We start from the raw sequence: 13,149 nt of genomic DNA, 5'->3' as shown, positions 1-13,149 counted from the left end.
AAGCGGCGCACTCTCCAGTGCGCCACCGGGCCGGCCCTGGTCAGTCTTTTTGAGTTAAACATGATATCAACATTCATTCTGGTAATTTGTGTCTCAGGGGGAATGGATGCCAAAGTTGGTAGGACATTTACTTAAGTCTCTTGAGTAAGGCATAAACCACTCCTGCTCTACCCCCTGCCATCTATCAGGCAAGGCTTTTCATAGTTTCAGTTTTGTCATCCTTTTCCAGCTTTACCCACATACACTCTAGGTTCCAGCTTACCTGATAAACACTCTAAGCTGCTGTCACACTTAGAGCATTATTTATCCAGAATATCTAGAGTCAGACTCTTCCCGAATAAAAGTTTCAGAGTTTAGATATTCAATATGCAAAACTAAATCATGATTTAAAAAAATTATTCATCAAACACATATAAATGACTGAGCACCATTATAACCCAGGTGTTCCAACAACATCTGTTTTGTCATTCTGTTATTAGTGTTTGGTTGGCCCTGTCTATATTATATAAACGGGCTGCTATGACAGCAGTGACAGGTTTTTATAACTTGGTGATATTTTAAAAAATGGATAAAAGTTTAAAATCCATATCAGAATACTTCCATTGTTTGGATATTGGATAAGCAAACTTCTGATATATATTCTGATTTTAGTGCCTTTGCTTATGCTATTCTTTGCCCACAGTTTGTCCATCTCCCATCTTTTTATCTTTCAAAATGCCCTGTTACCAGTACTTTCAACCCCATCTTTATCACCACTTCCTTCTTTATGGTTTTCCTAATATTAGCTAGGTGTAGTATCTCTTTCCTTTGAATAGTCATAGCATTTATTTAGAGTATTTATGGCATATACCTTTCTCTGTTGTTTATTATGATGAGTTGTACAAGTGTCTTATATTATTCTTAATTTACTTAACCTAACTCTTAAAAAAGATTTGAGGTGGCTTTTCAAGAACATGAATGATTATATCCTGCAGTTCCTTTTATGTCCTGCACATAGTAGAGACTGATAAGTATTTGTTATATTGAATTTTTAAAAAGACTCATGGCAGAAGCATGAAAATATTCACTTTTGTCTTCTTATATGTTAATTTTCTCATCTTTAGAAAGTTTAATGCTCATAGAATGCTATGGGATTTTTTATCAATGGGTGATCACTATTGTCTAAGTGTTTCAAACTTTTAAATTAAAATAAGGTTTTAATTATAAATATAAAATATCTTTTAAAAGTTAACATACTGTGGGGCTTTTGATGTTTTTCAGGAAAAACATTTTTTTCATAAGGTGAATGAGCGTCTTTCTAAGCCTAACATTTTCATTTTGAATAATCGTTGGGATGCCTCTGCATCAGAGCCAGAATATATGGAAGATGTAAGTTATTTTCTTCTAAGTTTTGAAATATAGTCATGTATGTTGTCATCTGAGAAAACAATATACCTTGTAGAATAGAACATCATAAGCAGCTATTCTCTTACTTGCAAAAATATATAATCATAGAAAACCTGAAGTGGGTATGTGATAGAGACTAAGTATTAAGCTACTCTGAGGGAAAATTGTGTTATAAAAGTACTATATAATTTCAGAACTTGAAACTTTGTTTCATTTTATTTTAACTTTTTTATTGAACTATAACATACATAACAGAAAAGTGCAAAATCATAAGTGTCTAGCTCAGTGAATTTTACAAATTTAACAAACCCATCTCAGGATCCATATTAAAAAGCAGAACATTCCCAACACCCAGAATGCCCCTCATACTCCCTTCCAGGCTCTGTCCTCCCTCCCAAGGATAACCACTTACGATTTCTAATACCATAGGTTAATTTTTCTTATTCAATTTTATGTGATGGAGTCATACAGAATCTGCTTTTGTGTCTGGATTCTTTCACTTAGCATGATCATATGTGTCCATGTTGTTGTGTATAGTTGTGTGTTCTCGTTGCTGTATTGTATTCCATCCTATGAATATACTACAATTGATTTATTCATTCTACTAGTGATAGGCATTTGGGTAAATTTCCTATATTTATCTATTATGAATAATGCTGTTGTGAATATTCTTATTCTGTTCTGTTTTGGCAGCTAGCCAGGACATGTACTAACCCCCCTGGACCTTAGTATTAGCAGCATCATGCTCTAATCAACTAAGCTAATGTGGGGGGTATATACCAGGTGTATATATGTAGGGGGTTGGGCGGTATTGATCCCCAGGGGATATTTGGCAATGTCTGGAGATATTTTTGGTTGTCACAACTGAGGTAGTGTGCTACTGGCATTTAGTGGTAGAAGCTACAGATGCTGTTACATATCGTGTAACACAGCACAGCACCTCAAACAAAGATTTAGCTGGCCCAAAATGTCAATAGTGCAGTGGCCAGTAAACCATGGGTATATATATCTCTAGGGGTAGAATTCAGTCCAAGAGTTCTCTAAAGTGCTTATACCTATTTATACTCCCACCAGTAGATTGAGAGTTCCAGGAGATTTACTTCTTTGCCAACACTTTTTTTTTAGTCAACACTGATGGTTGTAGAAACTTCTTAAAAAGAATAGAGTATCTGGGATTTGGTCTACAAATAATATTTATTTGAATGATAGTACTTTTTCTGATTTTTGTAGTAGTATGAGTTTTACTGTAGAAAATTTAGAAAAAAGATTTTTAAAACATTATACTATCCCTTCACTTCTCACATGTTAGGTTATTTGCTTTCATTCTTCTTCCCCCATTGGAATTTTATAAATACTGTATTACAAAGTTTTTGTTGTTGTTGTTTTGGGGGGACATGAGGGGCAGCTGGCTGTGTATAAAGTTTTATATCCTATTATTTTTTGTTCTGTTTTGTTTTTGATTTTTTTTGTTTTGTTTTGGTGCCTATGTGTGGATCTGGACCCTTCACCTTGGGGTTTTCAGTACTACATCCTCCCAAATGAGCTAACCAGCCAGTCCCCTATTATTAACTGTTGTTTTGTAATTATACTCTTTCAAATTGGGGTCTCACTTAATCATAAGAGAATTAGGAAATACCACTCATAAATTGTTCTTCCCAAATGGTTCAGCTTTCCTATTTAGCTTAATTTTCTTAATTATTAACATAGAGATCTCTTATTATAGGCACAGTGTTAAAGGCTAGTACTAAACTCTAACTTCTAACCCTTAACCCTCACTTTAATAGGTGACTAATCTTAAACCTAACATTGCAATTTTAATTCATAGTTAATGCATTCTCCCCAACCTTAATTCCCACTGTTTTTAAAAAGAAAAATATACCATTTATGTTCCGATTTCAAAATAAAAATAGCTAATTTATTGTAGCACTTTTTTTTTTTTTTTTTTAAATCCTATATAAAAATGACCGGTAAGGGGATCTTAACCCTTGGTTTGGTGTTGTCAGCACCATGATCAGCCAGTGAGGGCACGGGCCATCCCTATATAGAATCCGAACCTGTGGCCTTGGTGTTATTAGCACCACACTCTCCTGAGTGAGCCACGGGCCAGCCCAATTGTAGCTCTTATTTTCTGATTTCCTTATTCCAGAAAATTTGGAAAGTAAGAAAAGTGTAATAAGGAAGAAATAAAAGTGCCACCCATTTTTATGGGTGTTCCCTGCCTGCCACTAGTAATTTACACAGATATATACAACCTTTTTTTTTTTTTTTAAATCCTATATAAAAATGACCGGTAAGGGGATCTTAACCCTTGGTTTGGTGTTGTCAGCACCATGATCAGCCAGTGAGGGCACGGGCCATCCCTATATAGAATCCGAACCTGTGGCCTTGGTGTTATTAGCACCACACTCTCCTGAGTGAGCCACGGGCCAGCCCAATTGTAGCTCTTATTTTCTGATTTCCTTATTCCAGAAAATTTGGAAAGTAAGAAAAGTGTAATAAGGAAGAAATAAAAGTGCCACCCATTTTTATGGGTGTTCCCTGCCTGCCACTAGTAATTTACACAGATATATACAACCTTTTTTTTTTTTTTTTTTTTTTGTATTATAGTCATATACATCCTTAATACAAAATTGAGGACCTTTTTCCATGCCATTAAGTATTAATACTCATATTTGTCTGGAATGTGTTTTTTAATGGTTGTATAGTATTTGATGGTCCATCAGAATTTTAAATTTTCAAAAGGAAGAATCATAAAGAGAGAGATTTTCTGTCATCAGGTGTCAAACTTCATTTGTTAGAATTTTTGGGGTTTGTTAGGCGTACGAGAACTATTCCTGTATAATATTACTGTAATCGAAGTTTAGTATAGGCCTGTAGTTGTTGGTTATAATTATGTTTATTTAAATTATTAGAATTCTTTTAATATCCTTTTCTTTTTAGGTACGCAGACAACACATGGAAAGATGCTTACATTTCTTGGTGGAGGAGCTGAAAGTTGTGGATCCTTTGGAAGCTCGGAATCGTATCTTCTTTGTTTCAGCAAAGGAAGTTCTTAGTGCTAGAAAGCACAAAGCACAGGGGATGCCAGAAGGTGGTATGTATTAACTATAGGTTTCCTTTTAATATATAAGTATCGGTTATAAAAACAATAGCATGTTTGAAATCTTATACCTATAGAATAGGTTTTAAATCTTAAACCTATACAATAGGTTTTAAAATCTTTGCCTGTATATTACAGGTGGGGCACTTGCTGAAGGATTTCAGGCAAGATTACAGGAGTTTCAGAATTTTGAGCAAATCTTTGAGGTAGGAATTTTGTGAATGTGTGGACTAATACAAAATTGCATCGGTTGGAGAGTGATTGTAATCTTCTATTTTCATTATTTATCTTTGTCAATAACCTTTGCTGTTACTTAGTGTAGTTACTGAAACAGCAAGTGAAACAAGGAAAGTCTGAAGAAAAGGAAGTCCCTGCAAAATGGATGATCTGTAAGAATTAAAAATTAAAGATTGTAATTTCTTCCTTACTCTTTTTCCTATGTAAATGAGAAACTATTTTCCAATATTGCTTGTGTTGTGCAATGAATATAATTCTCTATATTCAGTGGTTTGGAGCAAGAGCAAACAAATGTAACTGCTTTTGGAACGGATAATAGAGCAAAGGGAAGATTGTCATTTTTTCTTTTATACATACTATTTATAGAGATATAGACCATGGTTAATGTCATTTGACAAAACTTTATTACTATAAACTGTGTTGCCACTTGCTAATTTTCCACATTTTGTGCCAAATGTTCTGAACAAATGAATTAATACAAAAATAATTAAGACACAGCTCCGATAGTTTAGGAATCTGGTTGGAAACTAATGGAGCACACGAGTGGCTGCTGTGTGTGCAGCATTGGTGAGGTAAGATCATTTCTTACATTGCAGTGTAGGTGTTTTATTCAGAGATATTAAAGCTCATCCTACATTTGACTGAAAAGTTCTTTGGATGTTGTATAAGTCCGTTTCTGTTGCTTGTAACAAAATACCTGGAATTGGATAATTTGTAAGAAAAAGAAGCTTCCTGTTTACAGTTTCAGGGGTTGGGAATTCCAAAGTCCAGGGAACACATCTGGTGAAGGCCTTGGTGGTGACAGTGACACAGGGATCTCACATGGCAGAATGGTGGAGCAGAGGGAGAGAGACTCTCACATGCTCTCCCTTTAAAGCCCTCAGAACCACACAGCATGAACTAGGGCGTGGTCCTTACAATCTAATCACCTCTTCAAGGCCCCACCTTTCAATTATCATAATAAGATTTCCCATCCTCAATGGTTATGGTGGGGTTAAGCTTCAGTGACTTTGGGGGTCATTCACTCCACTGCATTCCACCCCTGGCCTCCCAAAACTCATGTCCTTTTCATGTGCAGATACATTCATTTCGTCCCCAAAACTTAACTTGTTTCAACTCAAAAGTCCAAAGTTTAAAGTCCCATCTGTGAAATCAAAACAAGTTATCTACTGCCAAGATACAATGGTAGGGACAAGCATAGGGTACATATTCCCATTCAAAAGCGACACCGAGGGTTGCGATCCCATTACCAGTCAGTAAAAAAGACAAAAAGGGGAAAAAAAAAAAAAAAAAGGGAGAAATAGTCCAGAAGAATGGGGTAACAGGTCCTAAGCAAGTCTGAAACCCAGCAGAGCAGTCATCAAATCTTAAAGCTGAAGGATTGTGTACCTTGATTCCGTGTTAGATGTCCTGTGCATGCTGGTGTGGGGGTTGGGTCGCCAAGTCCTCAGGCAGCTCCTCTTCTACGGCTTTCCTGGTCTTAAGTGATGCTTTAGCTCTTGCAGGCTGACTGTACACTGGTAGCTCTACAAGTCTGGGGTCTCCATGACAGTCCCACTCTCACAGCTCCTCTAGACATGGCTTTGGTAGGGTTTTTCTCCTACAACTGTGACCTCACATTTCTGGTCGGCATTGCTCTAGCAAAGGCTGTCTGCGGTGAATCTTCCCCTGTGACAGATCTCTTCCTGGGCCCACAGGCTTTTTCATACATCGTTGGAGTCGGGGTGGAGACTTTCAGTCCTCCACAGCTCTGGCATTCTGTGAGCCTGCAAACTTAACACCATAGGGACACCATCAAGTCTTCCAGCTTGTATCTTCCAAAGCTGTGGGTCCAGTCACACCTGGGGCCAATTTAGCCACCACTGAAGCAGCCAAAGCAGCTGGGGTGCTGGTGTGGGAAGCAGCTTCTCAAGGTGGCCCTGAGCAATGAGCCTCTGGAGGGTGCCTCATGCCTGTTCCCCAAGACCATACTGTCTCCCTAGGCCTCTGGGCTTATGATGGAAGGGTTAGCCCCAGAGACTTCTGCAATGCCTTCAGGGCCTTTTTTCCGTTCTCTTGATAATCCCTTTCTTTTGTACTAATCTTACCAAATAGTCCCTGGGCTGCACCATTGTATTTTTTTCCAGAAAATGCTCTCTGCTTTTCTACCACATGGCCAGGCTGCAAATTTTTCATATATTTATGCTCTGCTTCCCTTTTAATTATTAATTCTGGCTTTACATCGTGCTTTTGCCGCCATAATTCAGCGTAGGCTGTTACGCATAGCCATGCAGCTTCCTGAATGTTTAGCTGCTTAGAAATTTCTTCCACCGTATAGCCGGGGTCAGCACCTTTAAGTTCTACGTTCCATAGAACTTTTAGGCCTGAACAAAATGTAGCCATGTTCCTTACAAGTTCATAACAAAGGTAATCTTTGCCCCAGTCTCCAGTAAGCTCTTTATTTCTATCTGAGACCTCCTTATAATGGTCTTTACAGTCCATATTAATATCAGCATTCTGATTGCCACCATTTAACCAGTCTCTTAGGTGTTCCAAACTTTCTTCACCAGCACGTAGGCTTTTCCTAGCCTGTGCCTCCAGATTCTTCCAGCTTCTCCTCAACATCCAGTTTCAAAACTGCTTCCATATTTTCAAGTATTTGTTATAAGCAACACTCCAGTTCTCTGGTACCAATTTTCTATATTAGTCCATTTCCAGTGCTTAAAACAAAATACCTGGAACTGGGTAACTTATAAAGAAACAATATTTATTGCTTACAGTTTAGGAGGCTGGGAAGTATAGAGAGAGACTCCCATGTGCTCTCTTATTAAAACCCCCGGAACCATGTCCACGAACTAGGACATGGTCCTTACAATCTAATCACTACTTCAAGGCTTCATCTTTCAATGATTATAATAGGATTTCTCACCCTCAACAGTTACAGTGGGGATTAAGCTTCCATGACTTTGGGGGCCATTCAATCCACTGCAGATGTTAACCTCCTAAACTCTTATTTAGCCCTGTATAATCTGTCTCTGCTTAGATTTCATTCCTACTTATGAATGAACACAAAAACTTCAGAATTGAAGAAGCCCCATTTGTAATTATTCCTCCTTGTAAGTAGTAACTGCCTTAATAGGAGGGACATGAATGTTGAATATTCAGTCATATTGCTTAATGACAGGGATATGTTCTGAGAAATGCATCTTAAGGTGATTTCGTTGTTATGTGAACATTATAGAGTGTACTTACACAAACCTAGATAGTACTACTACACACCTAGGCTATAAGGTGTAGCCTCTTGAGTAGTGCAATAGAAATTTTTCAGCTCCATTGTCATCTTATGGGAGCACTATTGTATATGTGGTCCGTCATCAACTGAATCAGCATTATGCGGCACATGACTGCACTTGGCAGAATTTAAAGAATTAAAAACTTGCTTACTATCCCTCATCTTTAATTTGGTGAGAGGAGGAAAGACCATTAGGCAGATGAAGACAAAGTGTTCAAGAAAGAAAACTCATTATCTACTGTCTTGGTAAGATCTCTCTAATTTTTCAGAGGACCCGGGGATATCAGTAGATGACCTCTCAAGCTAAGCCATGGGATACATGAAGTGCCAGTTATTCAGACCACTCAAGAAAGAAAACTCATTATCTACTGTCTTGGTAAGATCTCTCTAATTTTTCAGAGGACCCCGGGATATCAGTAGATGACCTCTCAAGCTAAGCCATGGGATACATGAAGTGCCAGTTATTCAGACCATTGTTCTTTTTTAAAATTTTCTTTCTCTTTTTCATTTACAAGAGAATTGATGCTCTTTTCACTCTTACCAGTTATTTTACCCACAGGGAAAATATGTAGAGGGAGGATCTATTATTTTGTTTCCTTGTCTCTACTTATTGGCCTTTTCTTTCTTTCTTTTCTGGATGCTTATCTTTTATTTTTTCTATCAAATCATATACCGTTCTGTTATATAATATACCTCTTTCATATTGGTTCATGGTACACTATTTGCTTTCCCAGAATATATCCTTGAGGAGGTGGAATGAGAAGAATAAAAGATGTGTTGTAGAGCATCAGTTCTCAAGCCTGGCTGATATCAGAATCAGATGAGGTGCTTTAGAGAATAGCAGGCTCCTGACCTACCCCAGAGACTCTCATCCAGTGGGGCTGGGGTTGGCCTAGGAATATATACATATTCAAAGCTTTCCAAGTGATTGCAGTAATCAGGCAAACTTAGAAATTGTTCCTTTTAAATGTTTTTAGAAGAAACTTGGCAGTTCATTTTTTTATTGTAATAGTTCATTTGGGAATCTAAAAATTACATATGGAAAAAAATTGCTTATGAGCAGTAGCTTTTACATAAAGTCATAGAAAATGTCAAGCTTTAGAATTTGAAATTTTTGTTTAAGTAAAACTTTGAGGGGGTCAGCCTGTGACTCACTCAGGAGAGTGCAGTGCTGATAACACCAAGGCCATGGGTTCGGATCCCTATATAGGGATGGCCAGTTGGTTCACTGGATGAACGTGGTACTGACAACACTAAGCCAAGGGTTAAGATACCCTTACCGGTCATCCTTTAAAAAAAAATAAAATAAAATAAATGAATAAAACTTTGATGTATCTAAAATGAGAATCTGCTTAAAATTATTTGAATTTATCTAAAGAAATCATCAACTGGGCAAATAATTTGATGCCTGGATTTATTATAACAGGCCAAAGCATTTTTTAGTGATTACATTGACAACTTTTGTCAGCTTTTTAACAAAGCTGATATTTGTTACTTAAATCAATTTTGATAATTTATGATTTCCTAGAAATTGATGCAACTTCAGAATTTATAATTTAGTAACATAAAATAATGTTTATTTTAAATTTCTTATCTCCTTTGTCACTCCTATTTTTACATATATGCGTATATATATAATTTAATCTTGATTGGATTAAATTGCTTTGTTTAATCCTCCAAAGATCCATCCCTTGATTAACTTATCACTCAATAAATGCCATTTTGGGGTGTTTTATTTATTAGTTTTTAATTAAGATTTTAAAGTTGAGTTTTTTGGGTTTTGTTCTCTGAGAAAGGGTTGTGAATTTGTGAATACACCTTTGGGCGTATCCCAAGGGTTTCAGTATCCAGTTTAGTTTTCATTATTTTTTATTAGTTTTTAATTATAGTTTTTGGCATTTTTTATCAGTGCAAGAGTTGTTAAACTTCAGATGTTTTGATTCTTTGTGTTCAACTTTTGGCTATTAATTTCTTGTTTTTTTTAGCATTTTGATTACACAGTGTGGCCTTTGTACACATTTTCTCTTTGTTTTTGGAGTTCAGTTCTTTTTCTTTGTACTCTTATAAAGTGATTGATTTTGTGAAAAGAAAAACTTTTCCAAGTTCATTTTTATCAGTCAGTCTGATCTTCGCCGTAACTTCTTCAGATTCATTTGGTTCAAAAGGAGCTAAGTATTTTGATCATTTACAGTACAAAGTTAAACAAGCTTAGAAATTAAATTGAATAAAAGCGATCAAGAAAATCAGTGTTATTCTAATAATACTTTTTCTTATTGTTTCAATACATTTTTTTTTACTGTGTTTTTTTTTATTTTTATTGAATCAAAATTGATTATAAATATTTTGGGGGTTCAACATTGAGATATGTTGATCAAATCAATATTACTAGCACATATATTTTTACAAATTATAATTATTCTTTATGCCCCTTGTCCAATCCCTCCCTCTCCAGCTTTCCCTCCCCTCTCCCCCCTCTAATCACCCTAGATTTCTTTTCTCCCTCTGAAAGAGTAATGGTAACTTTGTTGATTTGCTGCCCAAATGGTCAGTCCAATGCTGAGAGGCATGATCAGGTCCCCCAATACTATCATACAGCAGATGTCTCTTCCGTCACTATGAAATGGACTCTGTGGAGACAGACATCCTCCTCCTTTCTTTATCTCTGCTGACGACTCTCCTTGTGTCAACTCACTCCAGTGGCTGGTGTACCATTTGTCCAGTGGTTGTGACATCTAGCCACCTTCACGGCAGCCATGGTTATCGTGGTAGCTGTGGTGGGCCACCCACATGGAGGAGATGTTTTTGGCCTGCTCTGTGGTGCTGGTAGTGTGCCTGGTTGTGGAGAGTGTCTGATTCAAAATGCATTTGAACAGGTATTATTCTAAAGGCAAGTAAGAAATCCAAATTTCTTTGTGCAAATATTTCACCATTAACTATTCTTAATAGTATTGGCTATACAATAGGAGGGAGAGGTATAAAATAACTCTAAACTGTCAGTGGATTTGTTGTAAAGGGACATTCCTAGGAGGATCGGTGAAATTTGAATATGGACTGTGTTTTAGGTAATAGTATTGTCCCAATGGTAAATGTTCTGAATATAATTGTTTTGTGATCATGTAGGGAAATGTCCCCCTTTTTAGAAGGTAAATCTTGATGTGTTTAGTAGTAAGTCATGATGGCTGCAATGACATGTCGAATTGTGCATCAAGAAAAAAATATATAAGTATGCACCTCTCTCTCATCCATACCCCTTTCCCCCTCCCCTAAGAGCGTTCTTCAAAAAGTTCATGGAAGGGGCTGGCCCGTGGCTCACTCGGTAGAGTGCGGTGCTGATAACACCATGGCCCCGGGTTCGGATCCCATATAGGGATGGCCGGTCAGCTCACTGGGTGAGCGTGGTGCTGACAACACCAAGTCAAGGGTTAAGATCCCCTTACCGGTCATCTTTTAAAAAAAAAAAAAAAAAAGTTCATGGAAGAATAGGATGAAAAGATACTGCTAATCTTTGCATGAACTTTTTGAAGTACCCTTGTATGTGTGTGTGTGTGTGTGTGTGTGTGTGTGTGTGTGTGTGTGTGTGTAGGGAGAGAAGGAGAGGTAAACAAATAAGTCTATGTTAACATTTGGTATATCCAGATGAAAGGCATATTGGTGTTCTTTCTCGCACTTTCCTGTCAGTTTAAAATATATCAAAATAATAAGTTGGGAGTGGTAAATAGCATGTTGTCGAGTATTTGGGGTTTGTTATCAAGAGGACTTGACGAGTGTGTTGGTTTTATATTTTAATTACACATAAATTAATATTTACAAATGTAAAACTGATTATCAGCTGGCTTTTTTAGATGTTATTAGGAAATCAGAAAACGATTTTAATTGGGATGTAATTATTTTGGTTCTAAATCTTTAAAAAGTTTTAAAACAGGCTACGGGATGCTCTGACAAAATGGAATTTAAATTGGTTTAGTATAATATTTTAAACTTCTTGGAAAGTTAGAGTTCTGATAAAATAATTCTGGGAACTACTGCATCCTGTATACATTCTCCATGGAAACTCATTAGCATATTAGTGTATTAAGGACTCTGAGAAATAACTCAAAAAAGAACTATTACTTAAATTAGTATTTCTATTTGAGAATAGAGTATTTCTTTTTTCAGGGTGCTATTTATATTCTGCAGATCAGTGGGAATACCAGTGTGGGATACTTTTTAATTAGAAGATGGTCTGTTTTCATTTCCATTATTTACTGATCATCATATATTGTTGAATCAGAAAGTAACTTATATTGCTTAGTAACTTTTGGAGATCTTTTTTGTCTAGTCTAGCTCTAACACTGTGCTGTGTTTACAAATTTCATTGCTGATATCTAGATCTGCTTCATCGAGGAACATAGAATTTCTTTTAACCTTTTTTTCTTTTAAAAATATTTTTATACTTTTATTTATACTTTTCGTGGAGGTTAATTTGCTACATTTATGAGGCACAGATATTTAAAATCAAAGCTTTGTTTGGTCATTAAAAATTTAAAAATAAGTAGTTTACAGTTTTTATGTTTACTGTTATATAATTATTGGTGATTTAAAAAGAAGGAAGCATCCAAGAATGTTTTATCTTTGCTTTAGGCATGTACAGAACAGGAATACTGTAACTTTCAACCACTAATCTTTGGAAGATTAATGAAAATTCTAATTTTATAGCTAAAGAAATGAATATGTTTTGTTTTCTGTACCTCAAACAAGATACTGAAGAGGGGAGCTAAAATGGCAGACGTGAAGGCTAAGCATAGGTTATAAATAGTAGATTGACTAAACATGTAAAATACTAGTGATTTTAGGATAAAAAATAAAGTACTAGAGTATTAAGTGAATACCTTTTAAATAAAGCTTGAAAGCGATTTATTTTGACAAAGTAAGGACAGTAATGAACTTCAGGAGGAAATTACCACAATTTGAACTGGCTAAATTTTAAAGATGTTCAAGAAGATGAATTCAAGGAAGTATTAGAGAATTGGAATATATCTGTAATTCTTAAAAAATTTACCAAAGAGGGCCGGCCCGGTGGCACACTGGATAGTGCACCGCTTGGGAAGCACGGCGGCGCTCCCGCCCCAGGGTTCGGATCCCACACGCGGACCGGGTCCCGCCCACCGGCCGAGGG

The 13,149-nt window shown here is 36.4% G+C and overlaps 1 protein-coding gene across 1 annotated transcript in view; it reads left to right on the top strand.

Annotated features, from left to right (window-relative positions):
- The window catches only part of MFN1 (mitofusin 1), a gene marked incomplete at its 5' end in the record, with an annotated part of 41,219 nt that overhangs the window by 12,964 nt on the left and 15,106 nt on the right, over positions 1-13,149 (top strand). Inside the window, 2 exons of the mRNA XM_008568115.1 lie at positions 4,327-4,480; positions 4,625-4,692. Coding sequence (XP_008566337.1) covers positions 4,327-4,480; positions 4,625-4,692 — 222 coding nt within the window. The remainder of the gene's footprint in view (positions 1-4,326; positions 4,481-4,624; positions 4,693-13,149) is intronic.

The sequence above is a fragment of the Galeopterus variegatus genome, unplaced genomic scaffold, assembly GCF_000696425.1.
Source record: "Galeopterus variegatus unplaced genomic scaffold, G_variegatus-3.0.2 Scaffold374, whole genome shotgun sequence".
NCBI classification, from domain to species: Eukaryota; Metazoa; Chordata; class Mammalia; order Dermoptera; family Cynocephalidae; genus Galeopterus; species Galeopterus variegatus.
This window is presented reverse-complemented; position numbering and strand designations above follow the sequence as displayed.